The 16,604-nt window shown below is 35.4% G+C and overlaps 1 protein-coding gene across 1 annotated transcript in view; it reads right to left on the reverse strand.

Annotated features, from left to right (window-relative positions):
• USH2A (Usher syndrome 2A (autosomal recessive, mild)) overlaps positions 1 to 16,604 on the reverse strand; it is a 589,735-nt gene that overhangs the window by 496,122 nt on the left and 77,009 nt on the right. The window contains 2 exon segments of the mRNA XM_004685238.1: positions 5,433 to 5,560; positions 8,254 to 8,449. Coding sequence (XP_004685295.1) covers positions 5,433 to 5,560; positions 8,254 to 8,449 — 324 coding nt within the window.

A 16,604-nucleotide genomic window follows, 5' to 3' on the forward strand; every position in this document is an offset into this window, starting at 1 on the left:
TTTATAATTCTGACATTGTTGACAACTTTTTCAGCATGTATTCTGTTATTCTATTGAAAAATGGCAGTCAATATTTTTAGGTAAAGTATGCTGATATAATCCACAGATAGTAATAATTCCTGCACTGTTTAGTCTATACCTGGAACATAGAAAAACAAGAAATTTAAGGCAATATATGAATATGATTGAGAAATAGACTACATGGACTTTTAAACTGATGAAAATGTTTTATCATTATATCTACATACACAGCTCTCATTGGCTCCCTACTGTATTCAAAGGACTATCTTTTCTAACTATAAAAATGATCAACAAAACAAATTAGGAAAGAGAAAAAGTAGAAATGAAAAGTGTTTTGAAAACAAAGGAAAAATGTTGCTTAATTTTTAAACTAGATTTTTAAATGTGGAAAATATTGATAAACAGAAGCATCTAAAACACAGTTCTCTCTCTTCCTGTGCCTCTCCTCCCTTACCCCGGTGCTGAGACAGAAGTACAGTATGTAGTATGTGTCAGTACTTCCTTTCTTCATAATGCTGAATAATATTCTACTGAGTATATGAACTACATTTTATTTAGCTATTCATCAGGGAAGAAATCCTATACTGGCCATATTAACAAGGCTGCAAAATAATAATACTTCATTAACATGAAGTTAACTTTAACCAAAAAAAGTTAAAAATAAACCTGCTACCAAACAGTGTCTTAAAGAAAATAGCTCTCAATATCATAAAGAAGAATGTGGTTTAAAATACCTGATTTATATTTACTTTTTTGGATCCTAATTTCCTGTAATTTCTTATGCTTACTGTTGTCCTCTGTCTCATATTTCTTTAATTTTTCTATTAATTATTTTATGGATTTGACAAGTGGTTACATTCTACCATCCATAAATACTAAAAGAAGTCTTAAATTCATACAGCACAGATAACTGCTTACAAATAGGTATGGAAATTTTGTTCAAATTGTCTACTGAATTTTAAAGGAATGCTCCACTTACTAATATTTTGTAGTTTGAGCATATAAATCTATACATTATGAACAACTGTAAATATTGCTTTTTTATTTTTATGTCTACACATTCACTTCTAAAACAGTAATATTATTAATTTTGTATGTTGATGTTACATATTGCAACCTTCTTGGATTCATAATAGTTCTAGAAGTGGTGTTTCATTTGGCATTTTATTTTTTTTTGTAAATCATCACACGATCACAAAGAAAACAGCTCTGAGTTCTCTCCTTTTCTTGCTTTATTGCACTGGCTAGACTTTCCAATTCTATGGAGAAACCCATAATGACATCCTTATCCTGTCTTGTTCCTGACCTTAGGGGAATGCAGTCAGCAGCTGGATGCCAGCTGTGATAAGTATTGTTCTGTTAATGTTTGTTTTCAAGTTGAAGAACTCTCTTATTTTTTTAGTTTTCTAGTACTTACCATGAATGGGCCTGAGGTCAGTTTCTGCATCCATTACTAACATCCTTGTGATTTTTTTCCTGTTAGTTTATTAGTAAGATAGATTACATTGTTTGATTTCAAATATTGAACCAGCTTATATTTCTGAAATGAAAGCATCTTGGTCTTTGGTATTTGGTTTGTCCAAATATTACCAACAATATCAGCATCCATAGTCATGGGGTATTGGTCTGCCCTTGCTTTCTTAGGTACGACTTTGTCTGGTTTTGGTGACAGGGGATACTGCCATAAAGCGAGTTAGAAAGTCTTCTTTCCTCTTTTATTTTCTATAAGAGATGCAGAACTGGTGCTAATTATTCTTTAAATGTCTGGCAGAATTCTGTAATGAAACCATCTGGCCTTGGAGATTTCAGTTTCAGTAGGCTTGAAATTATGAATTAAAATTTCTTAATAATTCTAAGACTATTCACATTATGTTTTATATAGGGTGAATTGTGGCAACTTATACTCTTTGAGGAAGCGCTGCATTTCCTCCCTGTTGTAAATCCCTGTGTGGAGCATTAGTGACAGTTTTCGATGTCTGCAAGATGTGTACTGATACTTCTTATTCCATTCCTACTACTAGTGAAACTGTCTGTCTCTTTAATGTGTTAATCTCAGTAAATGTCAACTTTATTGCTCTTTCCAAAGATCCCTTTTTTCATTGAGCTTGCTTTATTGTGCTTCTATTTTTAAATTTCTGTGCTTTTTGGGGATACATTTTATAAAGTCCTTAGTATTTGCTCTAGATGTTCCATCATGTTCAGCTACCCTTTTATTTTCTAGGTAAATGTAGAATAATTATCTCCCCTTACTCTTCCTATTTTTTATTTAATTCTCTTAAATACCTACTCTAAAATATTGAGAGCTACATTAGTGAAGGGTTTGCTTAAACAATCAAAAGTCATTTAGAGATAGTAAAATTCCTACTTATCCTTTTTTTTTGTTCCTGTAGTTCTATTTTGTTCTGATGCTCTTTACTCCTTCCTGATGTTTGTAGATTCCTTCAGTTATCATTTTTCTTTTTGGTAAGAGAAGTTTCGATAGCCAATCTGTTGGGTAGTTATGCCAGGAAAAAATTCTAAGTTTACCATCTGAGAATATTGTGATTTCCTCCCCATCACTGACAGATATTTTCACTGAATATAAACTCTGCATCAGAATTCTTTTCTTTCAACACTTGACAGATATTGGATGATTTCCTTCTTATGTTAAATATGGTGAGAAATCTGCTGTCATTACAAATGCTTCTCTCCTACAGGTGATATGTCATTTGTTTCTAGTTGATGACAAGATGTTTTCCTTTTCCTTTAGATCCATAAGTTCCAACATTATGTGTTCGGATTTCTCTAGTTTTATACCTTAAAGATGAATAACGTTTCTTTAATCCATTGGTTTAGGGTTTTTGCTAAATGCTGTTTTACCCCATCTTCTTACTTCCATCTTTTAAGAATTCTAATGACATCACAATTAGATCTCTTGTTACAGTCCCACAATATCTACTACTTTTTTTTTTTCCCCAGCGCATTTTTTTCTGTTGCTTAGATTGGGGTAATTTCTGCTGTTCTACCTTCAAGTTCACTGATCCTTTCCCATTCAACCTGTCCCCCCATGAAACCCATTTATGGAGGTATTTTTTTAAGCAATTGCCTTTTAAATTCTAAAATTTCCTCTTATATTTCTCTTTTATCTACAATCTCTTTGCTGAGGCTTTGTTCTATGTTATTTTGTTTCAAGTGTGTTCTTAATTTCTTTGCAGAATAGTTATGACAGATGCTCTAAAATCTTTATAGTAAAATCTAATGTATGTATCATCTTGATACTAAGACTGTCATCTTTTTTATTACATTTGAGATCATGCTAATTCTTATCATACTAATTTTATCATAATTGGGGTATTTTGTTGTTGTAGCAACCTAAATGCTATTGAAATCATTGTCTTTATAGGCCTCTTCTGGATGTCTGATGATAAGTAAGGGAGGGGTACTGCCAGGTGGGGACCAAAGCCATATTCTTTACTCTGCCATCAACAACCTGGGTGGGATTCTTTCTGTTACTGCTGGGAAGTTGTGGGCTCCAGATTCCTCACTAACCCTCTGAGAATACCAACGTTGACTGGAAGAGCCTCTGCTTTCAGATCTCTTCAACAATGCCCATATATAGTGATGACATCACGACCAAAGAGGTCTCTGTCTCAAAGAGGTTTGAGCACCTGTCACTCCACTCTCAAAGTGGGGGGTGATCCAGAGAGCTGTGTGTTGGCCCCATCTCCATGGACTCATAAGAACAGATGAATTCCATGTCTTGCCAGTTCTATGCTTAGTGGCATCTCATTACTAACTTAAAATTGACAGGATGGGGTTTTGTTTTTGTTTCAGATAATACGAGTTACAGAATTAAGAGACAAATTTGTTATACTTTAATTGATGTGGATTATGTGAATTAAATGTAAATATGTATGTAAATATGATTTGGGGAGGTAGATATCTAGATCACAGTTTATTCACCACTATAAATGTTACTTGACCTTAGGTCTTCAAGAAGAAAAACTGTTTAAGTTCAGATTCGCATATAATAATAACCAATCTAAATGACACTCTTCCTAGAGGATTAGTGCTCAGGTGCCCTTGGTTCACTCAACAGTTTTTGAATAATTATTTACTGGGCATTTATTACATGAGTGAAATGGCTGTTTATGTGGAAAGAGGAAAGGCAAAGAAGCAAACAAATTAATTGCATGAAGATTGTAAAGAAAATAACATGGACTAATAAATGTTAGCGTGGTCAGTGATGGTTATCTCCAAAGATAACTCAGCCTTTGAATTTAACTGAATATCACTCAAAAGGAAACCATGAAGAAAGTTAAGGGGGAAGATGTAATGATGAGCTGTGTGAAGATACAATCAGATTTTACTAATTCAAATACATACAACTGCAGTATGACTCGAGAACAGACCTCCTCGACAGCATAAAACAAACAGCAGGAATTGTCTTTGGCAATTATTTTTGTCGGTTTCAACTTTACAATGTAACATATAATATTATTATTTTCTTAACACAGCATGATAGCTATCAAGGACAGCAAATCCATCTTTTGGTATATTTGACAAAGTTATCCATATTTAACCTTTCTTTGGTAAATTGTTTTTTAAAATGCACTCAAAGTTTGTAAGTATATTTTACCTTGAACTTAGTATCCTGTAACTTAAAACTTATTTTTGCTATAATCACATTATGACTTTCCTATCAGCTCTATTCTCAACTGTTTACAAGAGAATATCTAATTATTAAGTATTAATCATTGAATTGATCCTGCAAACTAAATTCGCCCTTTACCTATTTTCATAAATTACTATTATTAGAACATGTATAAATCTCCTGACAATATCACATTTAAATATGGAGGTGCTTTCTCTGATATAAGATAGGATACGGAGACCAAGATTCACTGGGATCTAATCATACAGGTCAGACATCAAATTCATGATGGTGGTAATAAAACTGTACAGAATTATGAAAATCCATTTTACTGTTAAGTAAAGTTGAAATTTAAAAAAGATTAGAAATAGGGTTAACACAATTTCCATTTGGAGCTAAGTGCAAAAAAAAATCAATGGATTTTTTTTTTTTTTAGGTAAGTCCTACTATCACGTCTTAATATCGACTCCCAATAACTCTAAGACACATACTCAGTGTACTTACCAGTTTACTTAGAAACCTGTTCCTCCCCATATTTTGGAAAACTGTAAAATTAAAAATAAAAGGAGCCTCTCATATGTGCAAATGGCCACCTATCTGGACGTTAGTAAGAATTTACTAAAGTTTGCACCGGAACATGCCTAAAGTGTCTATCTCTTTGAAATGCCAACACACAGAGGACTTCTTGTTCAACAAGGCCTTCAGTTTCATTGGCAGAACCTCTCCCACATCAGTTTCTGAAAGGAAAGCAATTCTTTATCTTCAGAAGAGAACTCACCTGATCAAAAAAGAAATTGTTTCTAGCACCAACTTTATCACAATCACAGGATTTGCAAACATCCATGGCTGAAGGATCTGTACCAACTTGTTGGAAAAAGTAATCCTTACACATCTCGCAATTTCTTCCTGTGTGAGGGAAAGGTTATGCATTATGACTACCAATTCATTAAAATCAGCTGCATAATTCAAAATTAAAGACTATATTCCTTTGAGAGAATTCTATAATTTCCGGGACGTCCATTTTAATGCACCTTTCATCTCTACCTGCCAATTTAGTGATCCAGAGCATATGAAACAATGAACCTGCTACAAACTGTGCTTTACTTCATTAAACTCCCATCTGTTACATAACACTGCACTTCTAAAATGCTGTGCTTTTTTGCAGGGACCCATCCATTTTGAGAGAGTGTCTTTCTACACCTCAAAGTTGCCTTTACTTCTAAGGACCAGGCATTTAATGTAAATCAAATGTGAGAAACTTCCAGATGTGTGGTAGAAAGAGTTACACATTTAGAAGCAAGTAGATATGTAGTCTTAGAAATGTTTCTAGAACTGAATGTTATAAAATAGGAGACTGTTCTTAGTAGCTTCTATTTTTCTCCAGTACACAAGATAAAAGCAAGTGCTTTTGTTAGTGTTCAGTCACTATTTTTCATTTTTAAGATCAAATAGAGATTAACTGTATTAGATATACCAAATGAATTTCATGTTAAATAGTGGGGAAGTCTATAATAAAAGTCATATGTAATTTTACAGGCTATATTTATTTTTTTTATTCAGAAGTGTTGCCTTGATAAGAAAAAAAAAACTAAATTAAAGGAAGTTTCTAAAGTTAATGTTTCTAAACATACAAGGCCACTGCAATAAAGCTGTCAATCTGCCCTTTAGATATTATGCACGCCACTCAAATATTGTTGACATTGGCCCAGTATTGGAAGACTATGGAAATAACTTAATCAAGTTAAAACTCACATTCTGATGTATATTGGCTATGGACTAATTAAAAATTAAATAGATTATAATATTTCTAGAATATTTTCATTTGCATATGCTGATGACTCCCAAATTTATATCTCCAATCTAGAAATCTCTCCTTTATTTATAATTCAATGAATATTTATTGCATGATTACCATGTTGCCAGCGCTGCGCTGAGCGCCGAGGAATACAGTAGTGAGCAAAGCCCCATCCCTCCTCTCACAGACCTTTCTACTGTCTAAAGGATCAGAGGAATTCTCATTAAATAGCTACAGGTAACTGATAACCTAAGGTGCCAGTAAGTAGACACAGAATCCTGGTCATTACAGGTTTCCTAAAAATGGAGTTTAGAATTGTGTTTCCAACTGTCTACAAGAGAATTTCCAGTTAAGTCCCTGGGAAATATACAGCAAACATCTCCAAAACAGAACTCACCATCTTCCCCCATGCCCATGACTGGTGCCAATGTCAAGCCTGTTGCTTACACTGCAGTATTAGTGTGAATTTTGACCCTTCTTCCTCTCCTTACTTACATGTACCTCCTGCCTGCTCAGAGAACACAGGCATGATCCATCCTCAACATATCCTGGATCCATTTCCCTCTACCCACCTTTTCTTAAAAGCACAACTGCATTAGTTCTCATCTTTACTATCGAGGGATCCGTCTGTGAAGTTATTTCTCATGGTTTCAACCCTCGCTATTCTCTACATTATAGCTAGACAGATCTTTTGAAAACACAAAGCTTAGTATGTCACGTTCCTGTATTAAACCCTTAAGTGTCATCTCATTAACCTGAGGATAAAAAGGACTTTTTATCGTGATTTAGAGTCTTCCAATTTGGCCTCTGCCTTTCTTCTCAACACCTTTTCTTATGATCTGTCATTGTTCCTGGATCAGTTCTCAAAGAGCGCCCAGTTTCTCTTCCTGGGAGGTCGCTGTACAATTGTTTCTCTTACTGCAAACCTTTGTTCACTTCCATCTCTCTTACTGCCTCACCTGTTAATTCCTACCATACTTGTCCTATACCAGCACTAGCCAGACAACTCTGCAGCTGCTCCTCTAGCAGTATGCCTTTCCCACTATATCATTACCCACACGAAGACAGGAAAATTCATCATCTTGTTCATCTTCATGTTCCCAACATCTAGCCAAGTTCTTGTGACATTTTAGGTCATCAATAATCATTGAATAAATTCATTCCTGTTCCAAAGCAGCACACTATCGAACCCAGGACTTGGGCCATTATATTTTATAAACTCAGATGTTACCTACTTCTGTTGTTAACCACTAGTCCTTGAAAAGTTAAATTTTCAGTAACTATTCAAAATGCTGGATAAGAATAAAATTTTAATAAGCATCTTTTGCACTGTATTGGCATTTAGAAAAAATATTCTCAGAGTATGAGTCCATTGTGAATCAGAATGAACAGAAACATCTGTGTGAGAATTGATACTGAAAGATCAGGGTCACACACGAAAACTGATTTTAAGAATACATAAACTCAAGCTAGATTCCTGGCTTTCCAAAATATGTTCACTGTTCCTTATTCAATAAAAGTCTCTAAACTTTAATAAAAGACACAGTTTGAAATCAGAGCACTACCTAATTACATGGAGCTATGAGCCCTGATGAAGCAGCTTTGGCTTTCAAACCTAAGAGGATAAGAGCACTTCCTTCTTACTACTGATTGATTGACTGGCATCACATTGGATTAGGTCGTTATATAAGGTTCAGGTGTTCATCAGCCTCTCAGTCACATATTTTAAAATAATATGCATTGTAGAGACAAGTGCATGGGCTTCGAAGGCCTCTGCTATTCATTTGCGTGACTTGCTAGTGACCTGTCATGTAGTGCTCACCGTCCTCACAGGCACGGTCGTCCCCTCTGTGGTGCTCAACAGGAACAGGGTTCAGGGAGATGTTGTCGTGGCAGCATCTGGCATGGCCAAGGCACTGACAAGGTTTACAGCTGAAAGTGTGGACTTGGTCACGTAGCCTGAACGGCTTGTCCTGACAGAGAGGCGAGAAGCAACCGCACTAGGAAAATAAAGTAAAACAACAAAAGGAAGTCACCACCAGGACAATGCAGTGCTACAAAACTGGCTTTTTTCCCTTTTAATTTACATATGAGAAGCAAAGCTAATATCAGAGATAAAAAGAGCAACCACTGTATTTTGAAAAATATTTTATAAATCAGAAATCAACATTTACAGAGGCTATTGGTCTGTGGAACTATAAAGATGACTGTGTGCTGAAGTCATGCAAAGCAATCAATACCATGTGGAAAGATATGTCTATGACCTTTAAATTCTCTTTTTTGCCCAAACATGAACAACTGGACTTCAATTTCCAGCTCTATAGGAAAGAGCCTGGATGTTGCCACCCCATCTGAACAAATAAGGGGAAGCTGAGCAAGTTGAAAAATCAACAGATTTTCTAGGATTCCTAAGAGTGGGGAGATGGTCAAAGTACTGACCCCACATTTCTGTAGAGACAGACAAATGCCGAGTATCAATATTATGGGACAGGGTCACCAGTGGGGCCTCCATGGAATCAGGACTTGGGCAAAAAAAAAAAAAAACACCTGAGCTGCAACTGATGAATCTCTGAAGCCAAGGGAACCAGTTGAAGGCTTCCACCACCATCTGAAAAAGTAGACTTTGCCTTTTTGGTATGATTTTATAGCGTCTTTGAGGGAGTCTATATATGCTTTTTTTTTCCCCACATAAACTTAGACTTCCTCCCAGAAAATATCAAGTAGGAAAATTTCACTTTGGGATACTGGGATAAGTTACAGAGGAGGCTCCCAGCTATTTTTGAGAGATTTCCTTCTAGAACCTTTATTCTCTCAGTGTCAAGGACAAAATTCCCTGGTGCTTCCAGTAGAGAAAGGAGAACTAAACTCTTCTGAAATTCATCAGAGCAGTGTTCTTCTTAACAACATCTACCCACTGGAGAAATTAGGTAAACAGAACCTGACCTACTAAGTATTATCTGAGACTAGCTAAGCTGGGGAAGGAAAATACCCAACTTAAGTCCATTCTAGCCATCCTGCTCCACCTAAAAGAAATTGCAAAACACTGAAGTTTACGATCTAGAGGGACAGGCTCCCTACAAAACATGAGAAACTGATCACCGATTATAACAGGCTCCCCCTTCCCCTACATTTCACCAGTGCAGTAACTAAGGTTTATCTACAGTAGTTTACTGGTACATAATGTCTACCTATGTAGAGAAAATAAGACACCAAAGGGGACGGACAAACACACACACTCACACACACACACTGACAAGAGTGAGCAAGCTTCAGAATTATCAGACAAGGAAGTCTACAATTATTGCTAAAATTCTAAGTAATTCATAAAGCAGTTATCATACAAGAAGAGACAGGCACCATAAGCAGAGAGATGAAAATCCTAAGAACCAAAAAGAAGCAACAGAGATTTAAAACACTGTAGCAGAAATGAAGTATGCTTCTAATGGCACAATTAGTAGGTTGGACATGGTTGAGCAAAAAAAAAATTGAGCTAGATTATCACCAATAGAACCCTCCAAAACTGAAAAATGAAAGTCATTTCACGTAAGAAAATACATAGTAATCATCATAAAATATCATCAGCTATAAGTCTTTCACACACACACACACACACACAGTTTAAGGAGAGGAATTGACATCTTTATGTTATCCTGCAGCAGCAATAAACCACCTGTAAATCACTTTTGTAGAATTAAAAGTTAAAGATGAGACATAGGCTTGAAGTCAGATTTCTTAGTTCAATTATTGATACTGCCACTGATTGTTAAAAGACAGCTGGAATGTAAATGAAATACATTCTATGTGCTGAGCACTATATTTAGGATTAAAATGGATTAATTCATGGAAACCTCTATGATTTCTGTTCCTTGATTCACTAGCCTGTGCTCCTGCATAATGAGTTTTACCTTATTAATTTGTACGTTTCTTTTCAATACTATGGAAGCAATAACACCTGCCTTGTTGGGTTGTTGTAGAGACTAAATACTTACAGTACCCACCACACAGTCAACCTTTATAAACATTTTTTTTCCTACTTTACTATTAGATTAGTAACTGAGGATTAAAAAGGCTAAGTAATAAGAACAGTATCATTGGGCAGTAAATCCTTGAGGTCACCTTGTCTCTCTGAGTCTCAGTTTCTTCATCTAGAAAAGGAAGATTACTTAACTCAGTATCTTTATTATTGGTTCTGAATATTCTGAAGATAAATGGTAGTATTTAAATTACATCCAACATAAAGCCTGGCATATATTAAACATTCAAAATCTGGAAGTTACAGGGAGGAGAAGAAAAAGGAAGAGGGTCAAAAATTAAACAGGAATATTGCTGTTAAGCTTCAGTGAGGACCAGTCGTATATGAGAGTCTGGGCAATAGAGACACTAACCATTGATGGGCAATTCTGAGATCACACATGTACTAGTTAGTAACCCAATTTAGAGGCTATAGCTCAAAGAGTGGAGCAACAAGCAATTTATGATGAATATTTGTTTCTAATTTTATAATCTGTAACTCACACTACAGAGCCTTCATCTACTACTACTATCACTACTACAGGCTTCATCTACTTTTTCTTTTCCATGAGCCTTTCTATACCATCATGTTGTAACTATGACTTTTTCTGGTAGCCCTAAATGTGGAGAGAGAAAACCTGATTGGGTAAATGCAATAGATGAAAGACACACTTTCTACCTTCCCAGTTTGGAGGAGAAAAAAAAAAAAGCTCATTAAATTATTGTCCCTAGGTCAACTAGCACTGCAATTAATTTCATTGCATTAAGCGAAAACTCATCCATTGCAAAATTTTGGATAAATGCAAAGTGCTATAAAACAATGCCTAACTCCTAGTTTGAACTTTATTTAAAAAAATTCTTATTGAAGACTTTGCTGACCTGATGATGTTGTTTTTATTGCTCATGCAATGTTTTCCTGAAATAAAGCTGGTGGAAGTGATGACATGGAAGTTTGGTCCTGTCACACAGATTACAGATGCAGTTTGTCTTCTACAAAGCAATGGCTGCTTGAGTTTGGGATGCTGCCTACATGAGTTAGTGGAGGAAATTCAGTAAAAGCATCCCTTTGCTATTTCTATGAAGACAGCATTTTGCTTTGGACTCTGATCTTAAAAATTCTGGAACTTTTCCTACTGCAATCTAAAAGCCATTATCAAAAGACCTTATTGTAAATAACACAGGACTATATAATGTTAACACTGCAAAGACACAATCCTGACTTCTTTCATGTTTAAAATCAAAGAGGAATTTGCCTTTGACCAAGTGGAGTAATTTGGGTCATACCAAGAAGTTATTAAAATTCTCTAACATAGGCCCTCCCTGGTGGCACAATGGGTTGAAGAGCTGCACTATGAAGCTGCCTCAGCACGAGTTCAAACCCCAGCCAGGGAGGTGGCCCACATGGCATGGCAGACCTCTCCTGAACCACCTGCTGCTCCCCTCAGCAGTGTATATCATCAATCTGCCTGTTGTGCTCCCCACTCTGTCTCTGGTGAATCCTCTCACTACTCCCACGCCTCTGGCCTACATCCCAACTCTGTGTGCATACATAAATGCACCTTAAAAAAAAAAACCAAAAACTATCTAACCTTCCTTTTGTGAATAATACAAAAAAAAAAAGAAATATTGGGAACAGTTTAGTTCTTCTTAAAGAAAATAATCAGTTACCAGTTTTCAACTTAAGTGGATTTTTTTTTAATTATAATAGTAGAGTTTATAGGAATCCTCAGAGGAGATCATGGTTCCAGAAGTACAGTTAAACTGACCTTGTCAGGACACAGTGTACATTCCAATGGATGCAACGATACACTGCGAATTCAGAAAAATACATTCTTAAAACTTCTTGAGAAAAATGTATTATAATGTGATTTTTATAACAGTGAACAAGAATGATATAAGTGCAATGATCAAAAGTAAGGAAACAGTTTGGAAATGTCATATCTTCAAAGAAATATAATGTGAAATTGTATAAATACACACATAGAAAAGGATCCATGATGTAGCTTGAATTTAAAAAGCAACTTAAAAGTAACAGATACAGTAAAATCCTAGTTCTTAAGTAATAGTAGATCCATCCATGTACATGGATATATAAGTTTAAGAACATAGAAATGGGTAGTGGATTTACAAAAATAAAAGATCTGAAAGGACATAAACAAAGAACATTTGTTGAAGTTATCTATGGGTGGTTGGTTTCAGATGACTTTTACTTTTTATAACTTTATCTTTTTCCACTGTGTGCATTTACTACTAATCTATTAAAAAATGAGGGCAAACAAATGTAACTGCATGGGCAGTTACAAGAAAATTATACATCATTTGCAAGTAACATTTCACTAAAAGCTGAAAATTAAAATCTTCCACAAAGATTAGTAAGATACTATAAAGAAAATGTTTTTCCTTTGACTACAATGTCGAGTTTATGAATTCCCAGCAACCAGGATATGACTTTCAAGAAATATAAATTTCCAAACCAATGAGATTAATTTACAGAGGGATTTGAGAGTTCTGACAGGCTAAATAACTGTTTAAAATCAGATTTAAAACCTGCAAGAAAAGGACACTCTAGCAGGCACTTGTTCTCTAGTCTTGTTCTGTGTTCTGTGTTATTGTTATGTTGTTTACAAAGACAGATAAAAGAGATGAATATGATATCATTACTCTTTGATTATAAAATGCTATGAAACTTAAATTTTTGGTCTCATGACTGTGTTTCTTTAAAACTCCTTTCATATTATACAAGGAGAACCATGGCAAAATGGAAAAATAAAATAGGAAGTACATTATCAGTGAATTTTGGAATTTTCATATTTTTCCATCTTCTTATCAATGACTTTGAAAGTTTAACTTAAAATCTAGAAATATTTATGTATCTGTATCTTATGCAGCCCCTGAACCAAACAGTTTTCTACTTAATGCTTTCCCAATCTCCAGTTGATCATTTGTCACTTTCAATTATGTTTCAGTATCTTCTGTAACAACTGGATTCCCCCTGATAAGTCCCTGGATGCTCAAACTCTTAAGATTAGATAATGGCTATTCCAGGGATGAGGACTTTCATCATTGTTTTACTTAACTGTTTTAATTTTGATAGCTTCTTAAAAGCGAGGCTGCAGCCAAATACTTTGATATATTCAGGTAGGAAAACCATAGAATAATCATTGAATCTAGAAGACAATGATGAAATTTACTTTATTATAATAATACAAAATGACATTTCTCTCTTCTGGATCATTAAACTGGAATACAGTATTCTGTTACTATTACAGATGAGCAAAGACAATCTTTCACAGATAAGGAACATGTCCAGAGGTTTTTTTTTTTTTCCCCAACCCTACTCCTTACTAGAGTCAATTTTGATCCATTATTTCATCAAATAATGAATTTAGTTTTAGAGAGAATACCTTTCAAATTTATAGAGAAACATCTTACTATCTTCAAATTTATAAGTGAAAACTTACATGTATAAGAAACAGTAGAAAGTTAAATATAGCTGAAATCTATTAGCCAGTCACTTATCCAATAATCTTAAATATTCTCTGAGGATCTTTGAAGACAGGAAGAAAATGTCCTCTTCGTGCAAGATAAATGAAGTCCATGGGAAGGCTGGGGTTGGGGTAGAATTTTCTAGTAAGCTACAAAAGAGCTCAAACAGATTCAGCAGGCCAACTGACTCAATGCCATTTGAAAGTTCGAGTTAATAAAGTCCCAGCCATGAGTCATTAAAAATTAACTAGATTTCAGTTTCTCCCTAGTGGCACAACGGGTTAAAGCACTGCATTATGAAGCTCACCGGAGCCACTGCAGCATAAGTTCGATTTCTGAGTAGGGAGCTGAGCCACATGGCATGGCAGACCTCTTCTGACCCACCTGCTGCTCCCCTCAGCAATGTACTTCAGTAGATTTACCTGTTCTGCTCCCCACTCTGTCTCTGGCAAATCCTCTCACCCTCCCCACCTCTGGCGTGTACGCCAGTTCTGTAAGCATAAATAAATCTTTAAAAAAAAAAAAACTAACTGGCTTTCAATGTGTATAGGTTAACAAACAGTAACAGAGTGAACTTACAAGCATGGATAAGCCAATGAATGGCTAGTGTAGCAAGGATTCATTTTATCCCCTTTCCTACACTCCTGGCTCCAGCAACAGAATAAAGTAAAGGAATACTTTTTTTCCCTTTCTACCCTCTATAGTCCAATACCCACAGTGCCTTTATCTAGGCAATGTATTCCACAAATCAGAATAGCTAAGAGTTAGGGCACCAGGTCTAAGTGCTTTGTACCTACCAGCTGATTAAATCTTTCCAACAACCTTTGAGGTAAATTTGCTATTCCCTATAGTTTAAGTATCAGAGTTGAAGAACAGGAAAGAAATTGAACAATATTTTAAAGTCACTCACTAGAACATGAACTAAAACTAGGATGTAAACATATTACATCTTTATTTATTTATTAATGAATCCACAGTGTCTCAAGGAAGTCAGACCAATACACTGGGAAATTCAGAGACTATATCTCAAATTACTATCTTCACGCTCTATTCACAGCCTCCTTTTTCTCTGGATGTAGCAGTTCAACTTTAACTCAAGTAATGCAGTCTGCCATTTCTTGTGTCTACTAGAGAGAGGAATTACTATTTTTTTTTATTTTATAAATACATATTTTACATTATTCTTCATTTTGTACATTTTTTTTATTTCAGTTGTAGTCCTGTGGATTTACCACCACCACTTCACCCATGTGCCACCACCAGGAATTACTTTTATTTAAATAAGTTGTATGTATAAAACTCTTTTTTTTTTCCTAATAGGAATTTCTCTGTGTATTTCTATTCACAAGGGCACTGCTAAAATATTTATTAATTACAAAATATACATTTGGGGAGCTGGTGGGTATATAAATAAAATTTCCAACTGCAAAGACAACCTAAACAGCAAATGACTCAGTCCTCAGTACATGGTAGGTGATAAATACATGTCTAACAACTGCTGAGTGACTGGATGGATGACTGAGAGGACTGTTTGCATCATGACATGTTATCAGACTGTACCTTAATTTGTCTACTCTTTAATGATAAAATACAAAGGTAAATGCAGTATCTTTCCTGTAGCTCCACCTATAACTTACTATGTTTCTCAATGAGCAAACCCAATAGAATTGCCAGACTTCGACTGAAAAAGAGAAATGCTCATGTAATTGCCCTTCAGTGAAAACCTTTCTCAGTAAATTATTGTTCTCCTTTTAGAAATTCTCGTTTGAATGTCCAGGGGGTGAGAAAATTTCCTTACCTGCTCTCTAAGTGCTGAAATAGTATAAATTGAATCACTACTAATAGTATTGGAAAATATTGATCAAACATTGGAGGCAATATAATAGTCAATAACACAACATATAGAGCATTTCTCACACTTCAACTGTCAATACGAGGTGACCACTTCTAGAAAGTTTTCATGCAATGATTATCTGTAACTCTGTAGACAAAGATCAACAGAGGATTGAAACATCAACCAATAAAAATGAATTTTAATAGTATGTGAAACAAAATCTATTTGCAAAAGTAGACACTGCAGGCGAACTGCTTCAGCAGAGCAAATTGTCTCTATATGACTGACAGGCCAGGCCCTTGTCAGCAGGGGACTCAGGGGCTGGGTGCAGCTAGTGGGTACAGACTCTGTCTAGTTGTTGAATGAGACAGAAGCACTTGCATGAAGGATCCGGGAGCCATCCCGTGACTGTAAGTAACATTTGTTGCTTGCTGTTTGCCTTCTCCCTGTGCCGCCTGCCATGCTTCAGTCCCTTGCCCTCTTTAGCCGTAGGACTTTTTGAGAGCACTAAATGAAAATGATTCACATGTGAGATATGTCAGATTCCCCCCATGATTGGAAAAGGAAGAAAAATGAGGTATGTTTAAGTTTGTGGGAAATGGCCAAGCCAGAACAATGCAATCCTACTAATAGGCTAGAAAACGCAGCCTGAGATAGATACTGTATACAATAAACTGAACTGTTTGCTGAAGGAACTCAAAGAAGAAAATATGGGTCTGTTATATTAAAAGATTCTTTATATACGTCTTCAAAATAATAGGCTTAATATCAACATGGATTCATATATTAAGAGCTATAAATGATTATCTCTTTCTTCAGTTTTA

The sequence above is a fragment of the Condylura cristata genome, unplaced genomic scaffold (assembly GCF_000260355.1).
Source record: "Condylura cristata isolate star-nosed mole 26May11 unplaced genomic scaffold, ConCri1.0 scaffold00018, whole genome shotgun sequence".
NCBI classification, from domain to species: Eukaryota; Metazoa; Chordata; class Mammalia; order Eulipotyphla; family Talpidae; genus Condylura; species Condylura cristata.